Genomic DNA, 17,705 nt, shown 5'->3' with positions numbered 1-17,705 from the left:
TCTCTCTCTCTCTCAATAGATAGATAGATAGATAGATAGATAGATAGATAGATAGATAGATAGATAGATAGATAGATAGATAGATAGATAGATAGATAGATAGATAGATAGATAGATAGATAGATAGATAGATAGATAGATAGACAGATAGTAGATAGATAGATAGATAGATTCTATCACAAAGGTGTTCTATCGGGTTGAGGTCAGGACTCTGTGCAGCTTCTCCACACCAAGCTCGCTCATCCATGTCTTTATGGACCTTGCTTATGTTAGAACAAGAAGGGGCGATCCCCAAACTGTTCCCACAAAGTTGGGAGAATGAAATTCTCCAAAATGTCTTGTTATGCTGAAGAATTAAGAGTTCCTTTCACTAAAAACTGAGGATCCAAGCCCAACCCCTAAAAAAGCAACCCCACGACATAATCCCCTCTTCCCTCGTCCATCAGATTGCCAGACAGAGAAGCGTGATTCTTCACGCCAGAGAACACGTCTACAGCTCTAGTGTCCAGTGGCGGCGTGCTTTACACCACTGCATCCCGTGCTTTGCATTGCACTTGGTGATTTAGGGCTTGGAAGAATTGCCCGGCCATGGAAACCCATTCCATGAAGCTCGCTACACACTGCACACTGTTCTCGAGCTCATCTGAAGGCCACGTGATGTTTGGAGGTCTGTAGCTACTGAATCTGCGGAAAGATGGCGACTTCTGCGCACTGTGCGCCTCGGCATGCGCTGACCCCCCTTGGTGATTTTACGTGGCCTACCATTTCATGGCTGGGTTGCTGTTGTTCCTAATTGCTTCCTCTTTGTTATAATACCACTAACAGTTGACCGTGGAATATTTAGTGGGGAAATTTTACGAAAGGACTTCACGAAGGACCTATAACGGTACTACGCTTGAGTTCACTGAGCTCCTGAGAGTGACCCATTCTTTCACAAAGGTTTGTAGAAGCGTCTGCATGCCTAGGTGCTTGATTTTGACCTGTGGCCATGGCAGTGATTGGACACCTGGATTCAATGATTCGGACGGGTGTCCCAATACGTTTGGCAATATATTCTAGCTACATTCTCCTTATCACAAAGTGATAGAGAGTGCAAATACCGAACCTTCTTCCACCTTCCAACCAGTGACTACATAAAAATGAAGTAGATAAGACAGTTATGCAGAGCAATCATCGCATTTGGATATGATGAGGTCTGCTCATTCAATTCTAATCATTCCATTTCTTCTCAATTCCACTCTAATATTCCCCAGTAATAGATACACGGAAAATATGGGGTCTGATTTGTTAAATAAGGGCTATTGGTAATTGAAGGGCTTTGGGAAAGAAGGGTCTCATTTGGAACGTTTGGAAAACGCATGCAGATTGATGGACAGAGACGGCGCAGTGGGCATGGTGTTAATGGACTGATTTGGAGAACGGCCTGAGCCCGCCGCCTGCCGCCCTTATGGTGGACATCTGTGCCAAAGATTACACCAAATGAACAGAGATGTCACTGGATGTCATCTTCCCCTCCGTCTCCTCTCCCACCTCTCCTGCGCTTCCCTGAGCAGCACAACCTTATAATTACCCCAAACTATTTAAAAGAATAAAGAGACAAACAATGCTGTTCTGGAAGAGCCATTAGTGCACTGACAGCTCTCTCATTTGATCTCAGCCGGGGACTGTAAAAATGAAGGCCATTTAAAGAATAAAACAATGTAGACACACTAAGGCAAACATCACTATTATTATTGCTCATAAATAAAAGGATAAAATTAAACGCATGTCATAATTTACTCAATGTCATGTCGTTCCAAACCTATATGAATTGTTATATATAAAAAAAAAAAAAGTAAATATTAAAATATTTTAAATACAAAATGTTTCTTAAGCAGCAAATCCACATATTATAATGAATTCCAAAGGATCATGTGACACTGAAGACTGGAGTAATGATGCTGAAAATTCAGATTTGATCACAGGAATACATTTTAAAACAGGGCTGTCAAATCGATTAATCACGAGAAGTTTGTAAAAGTTTGTATTTACATTTGTGTGTGCTGTGTATAATTATTATTTAAATATATAAATACACACACATGCATGTATATATAAGAAAAATGTGTTATATTTATATATAAAATCTTTATATAATATAAATTATATAAATATATATACACAGCATAAACATGCAAATATTTTTTTAAATATATACATGACTGAGTGTGTATTTATATATACATAATAATTATACACAACATATTATGTAGACATAAACTTTTATTTTGGAAGTGATTAATCCCGATTAATCGATTTGACAGGACTAATTTAAATACAAAAAATGTTATTAACATTTAGAATATTCTTTCACATTTTTTACTGTATTTTTCATGAAATAAATGCAGCATTAGTGGGCATACGAGACTTCAATCTAAAACGTTTTATTTTTTATTTTTTATAAAAATTAGTTGCAAAAAGCATCACAGGCAGACGGGGTCCGAATGAGAGTCATTTCGAGAACACCACTTAAGCCAATAAGCTATTAGAAGTTTGTGGCCTTCAACTTTAATTCAGCCAATGAGCTGTCAGATGTCGTGATCTACAGCCTTGTAAACCTCAAGCTAGACAAACGAGCTCTACTTTCACCCTGTTCCCTCTGGCACTCGGCCCTGGTCACCTATCGTCCACTACTTTAAAGGCTTTCTGGCGCTCTGCCTGTGTAACTGACCCGCCCAGTGGGCTTGAGGTGAACGAGCCAAGATCACCTCATCACACAAAGCTCTGCAGCGAAGCCTCTCGCGCCCATTTGAGAAAGGACACGGCGGGGGTCTGAGAAATGAGGACTAAATGGGAAAAATGGCCACGGCAGAAAGCAGAAGGGGCTTCATGCTGTTTGTACTCTGGCACAGAAGCTCAGCCATTACTCTAGAGTGAGTATAATAGCTCTTCTTTCAGATGATGCAAAACTACGAAAAATAGAACATTTCGTTTAAGGTTTTAAAAAAATACAGTAAGAATTGTGGCATTTTATTAATACATTTTGTACAGTGTATTTTTGTATTATGATTATTGTTATGTGTACAATAAGAATCATATAATAATTAGAATTGTTATTAATAATAATAATCAGAATACACAATTATATTTATACACAATTAATTACTATCCTAACTGATGTTTACCATGTGCTTAACATAAAAATATAAATATCAGTTAATGTTCAATAATAATAATAATAATAATAATAATACATAATAATATTATTATTATAAAAAAGGCAGTAAGCCAATTAAGGCTGTGAGTGATGTGTGTACCATGGTTACAGGAGATTACCTGAGGTAAAACCCTGTGATGGATCATAGAATACGTACATGTATAATTGTATATTTCAGAAAACGTTGTCACAAAAGCATGAAAATATTGCATTTCATTAGCCTGACAAGCCAGACCCACATCAAGATGTTTGGTCTGGAAACTCACCATAGACAGGGCTCAATCCGAGGGGCGGGATAAACGGTTGTCTTTCAAACTCCCTCTGCACGCGATAGGATAGCGCTACACCAACCGGAGCAACGACGGTGAAACAGAGCTAGTTGATAGATTAAACATTCGCCGTATCCGGTCGGCTAAACTCCGAACACATCTTCCCTTCTTAAGAATGACTTCAGTTCCGTTCTTTGTTCTTTTCTCAGAGAAAAGCTTAACTCCAAGTCTTCCAGAATCGCGGTCAAAACTGATTCGAAAGGCCGCCGTTCGCCAGCTTCTGTGTTTAATAGAAGCACGCAAACGCAACTCGGCCATCGTCATTATGGCCCCGCCCACCGATTCTATACACGATGTGATTGGTCTTGCAAGAGTTAGGCGAATACAGCTCAGAAGGGTATTGAGAGTTGCTAGACGACACTTGCAGGCAGATTAAATTTGCTGCCGCAAGGGTGTGTCTAGATTTCTAGGCTACCATTTCATGACATTCTCTCCTCAAATACCCAACTTGTCATTCAGCTTGACCCCTTTGCTTTCTCAACGGCCGTCCTGGAATTCGCTCTTTCCTACAGTGAATAAATGACCACATCTATCAGAGCAGATATAACACCAAAAACATTCCACTGCAAGCTGATGAGCTGATGACGAAGCTCATTTTTATTCTAATCATACAAACACAATGAGAGGTAATCTACTGAAAACGGCCCTCATCATCTGCCTGATGGACTGCAGTATATCATACTGAACACACACTTACCCGTGGAGCCTGGAAGACTAGTGAGAGCTCTTACAGTGCGTTACAAGCTCTCGGGAGCTACAGAACAACATTTGGGCTGGCTTTATGATGTACTTGACTGTTTATCCATTTAGCTCAGCACAGATCAGACCGATTCATTCCCTTTCATAAGCCCGAGGGCTCAGATTATCGGCTGGGTGCTATATCTCATCTCTGTCTCTCTCTACCCCTTTATTTTGGGTCTACAGTATGCAAATGCCTATTCTCTATTGGGAGTTATTTCAAGAGTGTGACCAAAAAAATCCTGTTGTGTCAGTAGACATGCTGTGCCAAAGCAGCGTGTTCAACGTCAAATCTGTAGTTTTTTAGCTTGTTCCAGTGATCATTTCTTCTGAGGTATTTCCAGGTATGCTGCGGAACTGTATAACCGCTCTGTGACACGACAAGGAGACATTTTACATCTACTGTATGTTTCAATTTCATGTTTTATATCTTAAAATATATCGTGTTTTGTGTCAAAATGCACACCAGTGATGTTTTTTTTCTAAGGTATGTTTATAGAAGCTATTTAAATTTCCTAACTGAACTAAGGCCTTAAAGTATTAAGTACGTATTTTGGATTTTTGAATTATTATGGCAATGTTTCGACAGGGATATGAAATATCAGTGTACACAAATCAGCCTGTGGTTTTAGTGAAGGCATCACATTATTAATCCGTTGGGTTTAATATGGAGTTGGCACACCCTTTGCAGCTATAACAGCTTCAACCCTTCTGGGGAAGGCTTTCCACAAGGTTTAGAAGTGTCTTTATAGGAATTTTTTATCCATTCTTCCAGAAGCACATTTGTGAGGTCAGGCACTGATGTGCAGGCTTCTCCACACCAAACTTGCACCACACCTTGCTTTGTGCACTGGTAATATCTTGGTATGTCTTGGCATTAAGAGTTCATTTCATTGGAATTTCCAACTCCTGAAAAACAACCCCACACCATAATCCCCCTCCACCAAACTTTACACTTGGAACAATGCAGTCAGACAAGTACTGTTCTTCTGGCAACCACCAAACCCAGATTTGGAGAGAATGCGACATGTGGAAACAAAAATCACAGATCCGGGCCGATCATGCAGAAAATCATCCAATTCTGATCCCTGGCCGAGTGAACCGTGCATCTCTAAATGTAATATAAGGTAACTTCATAGGTTTAGGGGTAGGTTCAGGGTTAGTACCTAGTTATTACTCAGTTATTGTAATTACTATAATAAATAAATAGGTTAGTAAGTACATGAGGAATGGGACTGTAAAATAAAATGCAACCAAGACTGAAAGACGGTGCACTCATATTACTTATGAATGGGAGAAAAGTGCACAATTCTCTAGATGTATACAGACACACACAAAGGTTGTTTCTAGCACTCTGTCACTTTCTCTGACTCTCGCTCTCTTTGCACATTTTGACAGATGTCACAACTGCTACTGTAATCTACAGCACAATGTGAGCTGGCCATTTATACAACCCCGTGGAAAGCAGATCAGTGTTTTGCCCATTGTTAAAATGTGTTTATGGCGTTTCTTAACATCCCTGATAACTGAATTTTAAACAGTCTTTCTCCTGAGACAATCAAACTCTCACGACTCTTCGCTTTGTCTTTCTTCTGAAGGATAAAAAAAACCCCTTTTAGGCAGACTATCAAAAGAACAAAATCCAAATTGCCTTGAAATTGGATTCATTCGTGCTGCTCGGGTTCAAAACAGACTAATAAGAAGCTGAATCACAGAGGAACGAGCGTACGTGCGTGTGTAGAACCGATTTTCATTTCCCTTCAATTTAGTTATGTTTCGTAATCTTTATACATTTATGGTGCGAATGTCACAAAAACATGTCCAGATCATATTTCACCACCACCACCACCACCAAAAATAATAATAATAATTTGCTTAAAGAAAAATAAGTCTCAAATCTCAATTTCAAACAAATCTCATTATCATAATGGTATAATTACTGAGAATTTTGGTGGAAAATGTTTGTGTTTAATTGTCATGTCAAAACAAACATAAATAAATAATCAAATGTATAAATTAAATAATAAATAATCAAAAGTAAAATAATAATAATAAATAAATAAATAAATAAATAAATAAATAAATAAATAATAAATAAATAAATAAATAAATAAATAAATAAATAAATAAATAAATAAATAAATAAATAAATAAATAGTGATGTCCAATCATATACAAATTGTACAACTCATATACAACTCTACAATAATTGTATGAAGCGACGAGAATAGTTTTTGTGTGGAAAAAAACCTAAATAACGACTTATATAGTGATGGGCCGATTTCAAAACAAACCTTTGAACGGTTATGAATCAGCGTATCGATTCATGATTCAGATTGCCAATGTCAAACTGTCCAACTGCTGAAATCACATGACATTGGTCTGAATCATGAATCGATACGCTGATTCATAACGCTCCTAGGCTTCAGAAAGCTGTGTTTTAAAATAGGCACATCACTATTAAAGTCGATATTTCGGTTTTTTTTGCACACAAAAACTATTCTCGTTGCTTAATACTTAATTAATTTTGTAGAGCCGCTGTAGTGAGATGGGCTTTGTAACGACGTCTTTAGTGCCTTTATGGGTCTTGAGAGAGGAAATGACATTGGTGTCAATGAAGGCCTTTCTGAGCCATCGGATTTCAACAAAAATATCTTCATTTGTGTTCTGAAGATGAACGGAGGTCTTACGGGTGTCGAACGACATGACGGTGAGGAATTAATGACAGAATTTTCATTTTTGGGTGAACTAACCCTTTAACACTCGGCTGCAAACCGTCCCAGCCAATGAGCTGGCTCTAGGGACAAAAATTATTATAAAAAATAAATAAAAAACATACATGCTGTATATCGCAAGATTTTGGTGTGAAATATGGCCCAGACATGAGAAAGTCAATATGATTTGCGGATATAACCTTCTCAAAAGTTTTTGTCCTTGTTTGCATCAGGGCGGTTGAATCGCATTACAGTCTCATCTGCATTCATCATTCCCACACACAGATCGTTCCACTATACTGCAAATGATCCCACCATACTCTTTAATATTCATCCTGTATGCGTGTGTGTGTACCTGTTGGAGGGTGTGGAAAAGACCCCCAGTATGACGTCTCTGCCCTGCATGCGTATGATGGGGCTGGTGGACTGCAGCAGGTTGAAGTAGAAGTGCGAGTCTCCGGGGATTGAGCAGTTCAGACGAGCTTTTAGAAACGACGTCCACTGGCGCTCTAACACACGCTGAGAGCCGCCCAAATCACCTTTACACACACGTGCCACACGAGACACCATCACCTAAAGCACACACGAACACATTCAAAAAGACGACAGATCCGTTTTTCATTCCACACAACCTTTATTCAGTGCTAAAATCAAAGTGACTATTCACTGGAGAACTGCTTTTCAACCGAACACTTCATTCGTGAGAACTGACAATAGTGGAAAACACTTAAAGGGGCCGGTTTATTCTGCACTACTGTATCACTGGACATTTTCTCCCCCAGAACTCCCCTCATAATGTCAGTAAAGTCATCATTTTTAGTTTTGCTTTCTCTCTGACTCTTTAGCTTTAATATGTAAATGACCTCTGTTTTGACTGGTTGACCTCTGAGTACAGGGCTATTCATGGGCAGGGATATGTTAATTTCCATGACATTACAACCTTGATTAATTATGAATTATTGATAATCGAGCTTTTAAATGGTAAAGGTGAACTTTTACAAGAAGACATTTTACAATTGAATGGCATTAGATAATGGAACTAACAGTGAAATACCTCTAAAGTCTTTTTTTAATCTTAGTTAATGTTAATTTCAGCATTTACTATTACATACCGTAGTTAAAATCAGAAGTTGTGTATTAATATTATTCAGTGAACCTGAGCTTACAACTAACAATGCATAGTTGTATTTTTATCAATTAACCTGAATAAACATAATTCATTTTAGTAAAGGCATTGACTAACCTTAACCAATGGGACCTTTTTGCAAAATGTTTCTTTTCTCTGATGAATCCGAACATGGTGTTTACAAGAAAGCTAAATATGATCGGGTCGATGTGTGCGTATGTCACAAACTTCAAATCGGAATTGATCTTTGACACGCGTTTCCCGCTGCTGGTGCATTCTAACTATCATCCTTCCATTGCTTCTTTGGTTTTAAAAGTAGACGTAATATTTTTCTATTTTGGGTGCTAATCAGGAGACGTCGAGCACATAAAGCTTTGTGACGTGCTGCTTATATTAATCAAATGGAAGAAACCATTGCATAAAAAGGCCTCTGCGAATGAGAGTCTAAAACAAGAACTGCTGGGACGCTGTCCTACTCCACTTCACAGACGATGAGTGGAAGGAGAAGTTTAGAACAGTCACTTTCGACGCTATATTTATCAACAACAGACATATGTCATTGCACATGTGCAGAACTTTCCAGTTTTAGATTCCAGTCCGATCAGGTATTACATGTCCGGTTGAATGGATTACAGAAGGTTTAAAACGACTCTTACAGTGCTACTAGTCCCATTACAAACGGATTATAGGGTCCCTGTAAACACAGCTACTAGAGGTGTTTTTCATGTACACACTGCATTAAAGTGTGAGACATCTGTGCTAAAATGTGGCACTCAAATGGTAGGCCTGACATGCTTTCATTCGCTGTTATAATTAGATCTTCTGCTGTTCAGCATTAAGAGCATCTATCCTCCATCTTATTGATTAACAGTAACTGTCTGGTCAAACTGCTGAACACGTGTCATTGATGTGTGCACTACAGTTCAAAAGTTTAGGGTTAGTACGTTTTTTTCCCCAAATAAATGCATACTTTTATTCAGCAACGCTGCATTAAATTGATCAAAAGAGACAGATACATTTACAATTAGGGTTGGCAACATTTCAATGATCGGCAGTGATACCAGTAAAATCTGATGCCAGTGTAAGATCTGTTTTGTCTTGTCCGTCATCACTGTCGATCATCGTACATTTAAATAAGGTTGTCAATCCAGAAACTTTGCAGTGTACTTTGCAGCATGAAAAACTAAACATGTATTCAGATTGTGAATAGGAAATAAACAGAAAACAAGAGAAGAGAGAGCCTTCCCTTTATAACCACTATGGGCCAAATCATGTTATTCAGGTTTGAAAACGCAAGGTGCACCGCATTGCCTTTTTTGTTTGGCGTATTTTAATTTAGAAAAAAACAGTACACTGTGTTTTATGTTGGTAGGCGAACACCAAATCAGCTGTCCTGTCAGTCTAATGAAGGTAACCGTCACCACAACCAGATGTGGCGTTTACGTAAGGCAGAGTATTGACGTCGCATTCAGACAAGCAGAGGAAACAAACAGCTCATGATGCTGCTCGTTATTTCTGTTGCAGCTTTGAAAAGTAAATTTAAACAGCCTAACGCCGTGTCCTAACCAGACGTGATGCGAATGATTCGACCAGATTTTCAGCGGCAAACAAAACTCGACCTGAGATCAATCAATCAAAACTCACTGGCAGTCAGAACATCGTGCGGGTTCTCTCTGCAAGCGCACTGACTGCATTCACAATGAAAAGGAGAAGTGCAATATCGAATTCCTAAATCTTACACCATTTTAGCATGATTAAAATACATACTGACTGATTTTTGTATTTTTTGTTATAGAATAGGCTACACTTGTTTGTTCACCTTGATTTGACAGTTTGAACATAGTGGTTTCCTTTAATTTATTTCCAAGATCTGAGGTGATTTATCCTTTGTTGCTTTCAGTAAAGCTATGTCTATGAATGTCATAAAAAAAGATATTCAAACTCATTTTAATCTGCACTTGTCATACGTTGTGTGTTGTTCCAGTCACAATACAGTAGAAATAAAAACTGTTTGCAAAATAGAATGGTCGTTGCGGCTGATTAGTACAAAAAAACTGATTAACATGGAAAAGATCATTTTGGTTAGGACACAATGAAGGCATATAGGGCTGTTTCAGTATTTGATTTTGTATTGTTTTTAAGTCTGTTAAGTTTTTAGTGTAATTTTGTCCAAATTTTGTTTAGATATAATGTGATTATTTGGGAATGTCGTTGTTGTATGGCCAGAAGAACTCATGCCATACACTAGGTGTAAAGTCACAATTCTGACTTTTTTTTCTCACAGTTGCGAGTTATAAAGTCAGAATTCTGAGATGTGAAGTCGCAATTGCATGATATAAAGGCACAATTGTGAGAAAAAAAGTCAGAATTCTGAGATAAAAAGTCGCAATTACTCTTTATTTTTTTATGTAGTGGTGGAAACAGGCTTCCATAAGAATCAGCATATGAATCTTAACAATGGAGACATGAGTTTTATAATATGAAGGCTTATTGGAGCTAAACTCTGCAGGACATCAGGTCTCTAGGACGGAACTTGCCTACCCCTGACTTAGAGGTACAAAAATGTACCCTTAAAGGTCCCGTTCTTCGCATGTTTTCGAAGCTTTGATTATGTTTACAGTGTGCAATATAACATGAGTTCATGTTTCGCGTGTAAAAAAAACAGTATTTTTCACACAATTTACTTATCGGTACAGCGCTGTTTCCTCTGTCCTAAAAACGGCCTGATGATTTCCTTGTTCTATGAAGTCCCTCCTTCAGAAATACGTAATGAGTTCTGATTGGGCCAGCGCTTCCCGTGTTGTGATTGGACAGCAGCTTAGCACTTTGCCCAGAAAGGTCCCGCCTCTTACCATAACGGGGAGATGCAAGCGCTGAATGCGCGCTCTTCAACAAGACCACGCCCCCTTTTTTGCGTGTTCTTGTGGGCGGAGCGTTAGTCAACAAACGGTTCTAGTGACGTCATTACATCCCTGCACTTCCTGCTGTAGTCCAAACCGGTCGTTCGCTGTAGGCTTTGAAAGGGAACTTCTGTTAAATAAAATATCTCGCTTGGCATTGAACTTTGAGCTTTATAATTTTACAGGTATTATTTATGCTCCAACAGCAACATTTCACACTAACTAAAGTTTGAAAGATGGAATCGCGAAGAACGGGACCTTTAAGGGTAGCCTACCACCCCAGTGACGGCTTTTTTTCCCTTTAAAGTGAACCTAGACATCAATGCTGTGTTTGGACGGCTATTCGACTGGAAGGCTATTATTTGAAAATGTAATAATATTTCACAACATATCTTTTTTTCAATAAAAACTAACTTCTTTCAAAATCATAAAACAAGAAATCTTATATCCCACATTTTTGAAAGGCAGTGTAAATGCATTTCTTTCTTACCTTCTCCAGGTAGTTGAACTCCATGGCCATCTCCCTGAAGAAGAAGTAGATATGAGGACCCCATTCCACGGCACTCACAAAATAAGGCTCTGCAAGACATGCACAAACGCAAGCTTTAATTTATCAGTCTGAGGGCGTCCTATGGAGAAATTGAAGCTCAAATAAGTAAACACTCATCAGTCATTATAAAGACATTTCATCTGAACAAACAACATATGCACAGTCCCAGAGGGAGGCAGGGAGAGAAAGAGATATACAGCCAGAGAACGGCATGAACACAAGTGAATGAGGCAGAGATAGTCCTCATAAAACATGCATGTCCTCTTAAATAAAGCAAAGAGAGTGTAGAGAGGACATTCGGAGGTCTTGGCCTCTCCTCTCTCTCTCCTTGAGCTGAATGTGTTTTAAAAAGCAGACGCAGGTCTTTGTGGCTCAAAACGGGATGGCGGTCTCACTCCCTGAATGATTCTTTTGTAGATATATTCAACATTCAAAGTTCAAACAGAGAGCTCTAAATTACACACACATCCAAGAGCGATCTGCAGTTTCCTCTGGTTACAAGGTCTCGCATATTTGTGAAAAACAACGCAGGTAAAATAAATAAAAAATCCCATTTGGTTTTGTTAGCGCGCTCGGCGTGTCTGGTGTGAAATCACACTCAAAATTCAGTGCTGTGAACTGCTTCCACAAACTATTTTAAAACCCACAAAAGAAAGTCCCACTTCAAACTGACAGGTTTTTGCAGAATGACAAAGATGTAATCCATTTTATTAAACATTTCTTGACACAACTTCAGAGGAATGATCCAGGTTAAGCGCAGTTTCTGCTCCATTGACAGTCTATGTGAACATTATAGCTCAAAAGATAAGTTTGACTCATCCCTCATTTGAATCGGTATCACTAAAAATAATGTTTAAACACTGTCATGACCGGCTATACAAATAAACCCAGTTTTTTCCCCTCTTTACCATGTAAAGTTACCAGGCGGGGACATGTGGAACAAGATGGTCAACTTATAATGGGTAACATTATAATGGGTAACATTATAATATTATAACAGGTGTCTGTTTATTTTGTAATTAAAAGTTATTTAGCTTATTTCTTTGTTGATTATCTGTCAGTTGTCCTATTGAAAGGCCATTTTTCATGTCCATAAACCAAAATGTTAAAAAGCATCATGTCTAGGTGGTAGACATGAACCTAAAGCCTCTTTCACAGTATTTCCGTAAAATACACTTTTAATGCATCCCGGGATCATTTGAATTGATTTAATTTAGAAAAAAAGGTACAGTGCTGTCACTGGGGGTGTACCTTAAGGTACAAAAGTGAAAAGGTACATCTTTGTACCTTACTCACCATATCTTTATGTGCATATTAGTACCTTAAATGTACAAATTTGTATCTTTTTCAGTTTTGTTTGTTAGGGTACTGCCCCAGTGAGAGCGATGGACCCTTTTTTCTGAGAGTCTAGTGATTTTCTGGAATCTGTGCGTGCGTTCACACACATCCCGTAAGATTCCATAAAGACACGTGACATCAGGATGACGTGATGTGCAATGTCTTAAATGTGCTTATGATCTGTGAGATAAATTTAGCAAATTTTTTCTTTCTGATTCGATCATAAACTGCTGGCGAACAATCTCCGCTTCAGCGTCTTCGCTATGACACACCCCTTTTGTTCACACAGAGCGTGTTCCGGTACTGATCCGGCAGTACGATCCCCATCCCAGGCTCAATCCCGGGACATGTGTTCACACAAGGCACTCAATTTCATGGCAATTTTCAAGGATCAAAGCTCTGTTAGAAAGGGGCTTAATTTAACAGGTATTCCTTAAAATAGTCAATCAGACAATCCACTGACTAGCTGAATTTGCAAATATGTACATTTGCACATCCACTAAATACTATTTAAATGGAGCTGAGCTTTTATAACTCAACCAACAGGAATTACAGTACTGAATCCCATACATAAGTCTTAAAATGTCCACTTCAAAAGGACAATTTAGACATACAATAAATACATTATTTTATTTATTTGAGATAATTAAATGCATAAATCAATATTTGCTGAGAAAAGGCCCCAAATAAAGATCATTTTAAAATTTACAGCATCATTTAAAGATATATGGTGTTACATTTTTTTCATTTTTTACATTACAGTAAAGAAAAGTACATTACAGTACTTTTTAAAAATGTTTTTAAAAGAGGTATTTTATGTTCACCAAGACTGCTTTTATTTAATTAAAAATCCAGTGAAACAGTAATATTGTGAAATGTGTTTAATGGAAATCTCAGCATTTATTCGAAATTGATTTTTTCTTTCTACCATTATATATGTCCTTATACTGTTTTGATCAGTGAGTTCTGGTTAAATAAAAATATTAATTTCTTTAAAGATATAAGTATATTATTTTATATATTAAAAATATGGCAAATAATAATTATAACAATAATATATTATTTTTATTGTCAAGAATTTTAAATTTTATAAACAGTATCATTATCATGATATATATATATATATATATATATATATATATATATATATATATATATATATATATATATATATATACACACATCTAGAAACACAGAAACACATCTATTTGAAAATCTGGAATCTGAGGCTGCAAAAAATAAATAAATCTAGATCTAGACCTATATCACATCAAATATATATGCACAGGTTGATAGGTCCTTTACATGCAATGACAACTATTCTGAGAGTTGTCATGATTGAAATATATGAAATATAGATATGAAACAGTACCTCTGAACCATTTGGAATCATGCTTGATTGTGCGCAGGGCCGGACTCTCTCCTAGACTGCGGTAAATGACGGCATCGATGGCCAGGAAGTCCGTGACTGTCCCTGTGAACAAGCTGCCCTCTGGGGTCAAAGGGTAGAGGTCAGTGGTCAATAACCTGAAGTGGGCATCGACATTGTGCCATGATGATATATGCGGCAAAGCATTGGAAAAATCCTTGAGCATAATGATGTTAGGACAAAGTGGTTAAACACATTTATGGAGGCAAATTAAAACGGCTATAAATGAGGCGCTATTAAATATTATTATGCTGTGTATGTACTGGGTGTACACAGCGCATATTATCACAGATTAAAGAGAGAGAACAAATCAGTGCATTATGTGAATGATGTGAGGTTAGTGCTTAGAGGCATTACATGGCCAGAAATGTGAGCCGTTACCTGCAAACAGAGCCACATTAGCGTGTTTGGGATCATACGGACACCGGGCCATTCCGCTGATGGGCTCGCCGACCAATTCCAGAGTGTCTCTCTGAACAAACACACACGTATTCTTTGTGAGGACGGGATATGACACTCTCTGAGAGGATGATAGCTGTTAGAAAGCACACATATCTCCAAACACATTCACAAGTGCTGCTATCATTTCTCCACGCTTCCAGCAACAGCAGAGAGTGTGAGTGAGCATGAGCATGTGTGAGAGAGATGGACCCTTCAAACGCAACTGTAGTGCGTGCCCATTTATCTCGCGTCTAAAACAAACCCAAAAACCTGTCTCCACAAGGGTTTTCTCAATTGTATATGGCTTTCATGTTGAAATATACTGTAAAAAGTACGATTTTAAGATTTAACAACAAAATGTGAGATATGGCATGAAAATGAGGAAATGTTCACATAAAATTTCACTCCAAATTACAAAGAAAAAAATATGACAATATGTTGCATTAGGAAACCAAAGCAAATAATTACCTGACTAACTGAACATTTAATAGTAGAACTTTACAACAATGCTTGTTTAATAGTTCAAAAAGCTGAGGTTTATTAAATAATATTAATGTAACATGTTACCTTTGTGGTGATGTATAATTCATACATGTTCCTGACAGATTCAGCCACAAAACCACTCGCACTTTTGATTCAACGCTTAAAATGGGCATCAGCTCCTCTGAATGTTTCAATGCAATTTTGTGCATCCATTTATTGAGTTTTAATAATGAATTCAATTACACTTCCATCAATGTTGATCCACTTTCATCAGCGTTAATCCATGTGTTCTATTGAACTGATTCTTTTTAATTATTCAGTGGAACTGATTCACCAAGAATTTATATATAATATATTTATTTTTGTATAGCGCCTTTAAAAGCAGGTTTCTCAAAGCACTTTACAGACAAGCATAACAGCAAATGAATAAACACAATATATTTTAAGGTGTCATTGTTACAGTGTAATTATATATTTCATTACTGAGTAATATTAATTAACTACATTTACTTATATCTTATAGGGTTATCCTATAGGGTTAGGATTTAGTTGAGGGTTAGTTGTATGTAATTATGCATAATTTACTGTTATTACTATGGTAAATACCTGCAACATATGTAACAAGGACACTGTAAAATAAAGTGTTACCGAGTATCTTAATGACTGGACTGTAAGGGAAGTAGAGACTTGCACCGCAACTAAGATGACTAGCAATGGGAATGACAAGAAATTAAATGATATTGCTATATCAAAGATTCCATTAACCAATATTATTGGTAACACCTTAGTTTAAGATACAATTATCACTATTAACTATATTGGCTGCATATTACTACTTATAAAGCACATATTAATGCCTTATTCTGCATGACCACATTCTTACTTCTATCCAATATCTAAACGTAACAACTACCTTACTAACTATAATTATACTGTAACTAGGGAGTTTATTGAGGAACATTTTGTAGTTAATGGTTATAGTGAGAATTGGACATTAATCTACTTTCATCCTGGACCACAAAACCAGTCATAAGGGCCAATTTTTTTAATTGAGGTTTTTACATCACCTGAAAGTTGAATAAATAACCTTTCAATTGATGTATGGTTTGTTATGACAGGACAATATTTGGCCTAGAAATATTACAAATCTGGAATATGAGGGTGCAATTTTTTTTTTGAAATATATAGAAAATTACCTTTCTTACCAAATTAAGTCCTTAGCAATTCATATTACTACTAATACATTTTGTAAACATTTACAGGATATTTACAAAATATCTCCATGAAGCATGATATTTATTTAATATCCTAATGATTTTTGGCATACAAGAAAAATCCATAATTTTGACCCATGCAATGTACTGTAATTTATTGTTGGCTTTTGCCACAAATATACTCATGTGACTTATGACTGGTTTTGTGGTCCAGAATCGCCTATTATGCTTTTTGTACTTAACTTAACTTAACTTAACTTAATTTAACTTAACTTAACTTAACTTAACTTAACTTAACTTAACTTAACTTAACTTAACTTAACTTAACTTAACTTAACTTAACTTAACAATAACTGGTTCTACACACTATATACACTCTATAAACTCTATAAAAAAATTCCATGTTTAAATGTTACTTGCTATTTCTTTGTAATTACTTGTGAAATGTACTAGTTAAAATTTATTTGAACCCTTTTTTTTTCTCAGTGTACAGTGTACAAAATCAAAAACAAATGATCATGGGCTCAAGACTCGAGTCAGATTCATTCATTAAATAAGAATCAGCCAACAGCTGAAATCTGACATATTGTATATACATACAAAAATGAAAACAATCAGCATATAGATAAACAGAACTGTATCTTGTGATGTTTGTGTTATATTACACTTTACACGCTCTAAATGTTTGCTAAGGGCAAACACAGGGGAGACAGTGAAGTCTGCCGGCATTGACAAACACTCACCGTGTAATTGGCACACAGCGGGTTGAAAGCATTCGTCCCGCACACAAACAGCCCTCCATCATGGCTCAACAGCACCTTAATATAATTACGACACTCCTCCTGAAGTGAACAGAGAGAGAGAAAAAAGTTACTCTTGTTAATACTATTATATATTGTAGCAAGCAGGGTGGGGCAGAGATTGGTGGGAACAGAGCGAGGACGTTGGGGCAAGTGCTAATGAGAGTCCCCTGCACCTGACGGTCCTGAGCCCCATGGAGGAGCTCCAGAAGGAGCAAGATGAGAGAGGACCAGGCCTGGAATTCATGTTGGTGCTTTATTTTAGTTCATCGGTAGTCATCCGTGAGGGGCTGCCATTTTACTTTCCCTTTGTTGTTTATGTTTATTTTTATAAAGGGGACCAATTATGCCCCTTTTCACAAGATGTATATCAGTCTCTGGTGTCCCCAGAATGTTTTTGTGAAATGTATTCCATTTTTAAAAGTTGAATACAACCATGTTGTACAT

General features: G+C 37.1%; 1 protein-coding gene across 1 annotated transcript in view; it reads right to left on the bottom strand.

The window, feature by feature from the left end:
• sema6ba (sema domain, transmembrane domain (TM), and cytoplasmic domain, (semaphorin) 6Ba) overlaps positions 1 to 17,705 on the bottom strand; it is a 195,128-nt gene that overhangs the window by 29,666 nt on the left and 147,757 nt on the right. Inside the window, exons 6-10 of the mRNA XM_067452727.1 lie at positions 17,202 to 17,300; positions 14,702 to 14,792; positions 14,264 to 14,383; positions 11,494 to 11,582; positions 7,333 to 7,550 (exon numbers count right to left, since the gene is read on the bottom strand). Coding sequence (XP_067308828.1) covers positions 7,333 to 7,550; positions 11,494 to 11,582; positions 14,264 to 14,383; positions 14,702 to 14,792; positions 17,202 to 17,300 — 617 coding nt within the window. The remainder of the gene's footprint in view (positions 1 to 7,332; positions 7,551 to 11,493; positions 11,583 to 14,263; positions 14,384 to 14,701; positions 14,793 to 17,201; positions 17,301 to 17,705) is intronic.

This window comes from Pseudorasbora parva, chromosome 9 (assembly GCF_024679245.1).
Source record: "Pseudorasbora parva isolate DD20220531a chromosome 9, ASM2467924v1, whole genome shotgun sequence".
In the NCBI taxonomy this organism is placed as follows: domain Eukaryota; kingdom Metazoa; phylum Chordata; class Actinopteri; order Cypriniformes; family Gobionidae; genus Pseudorasbora; species Pseudorasbora parva.
Note: the sequence above shows the minus strand (reverse complement) of the source record. Positions and strands in the feature narration are given on the sequence as shown.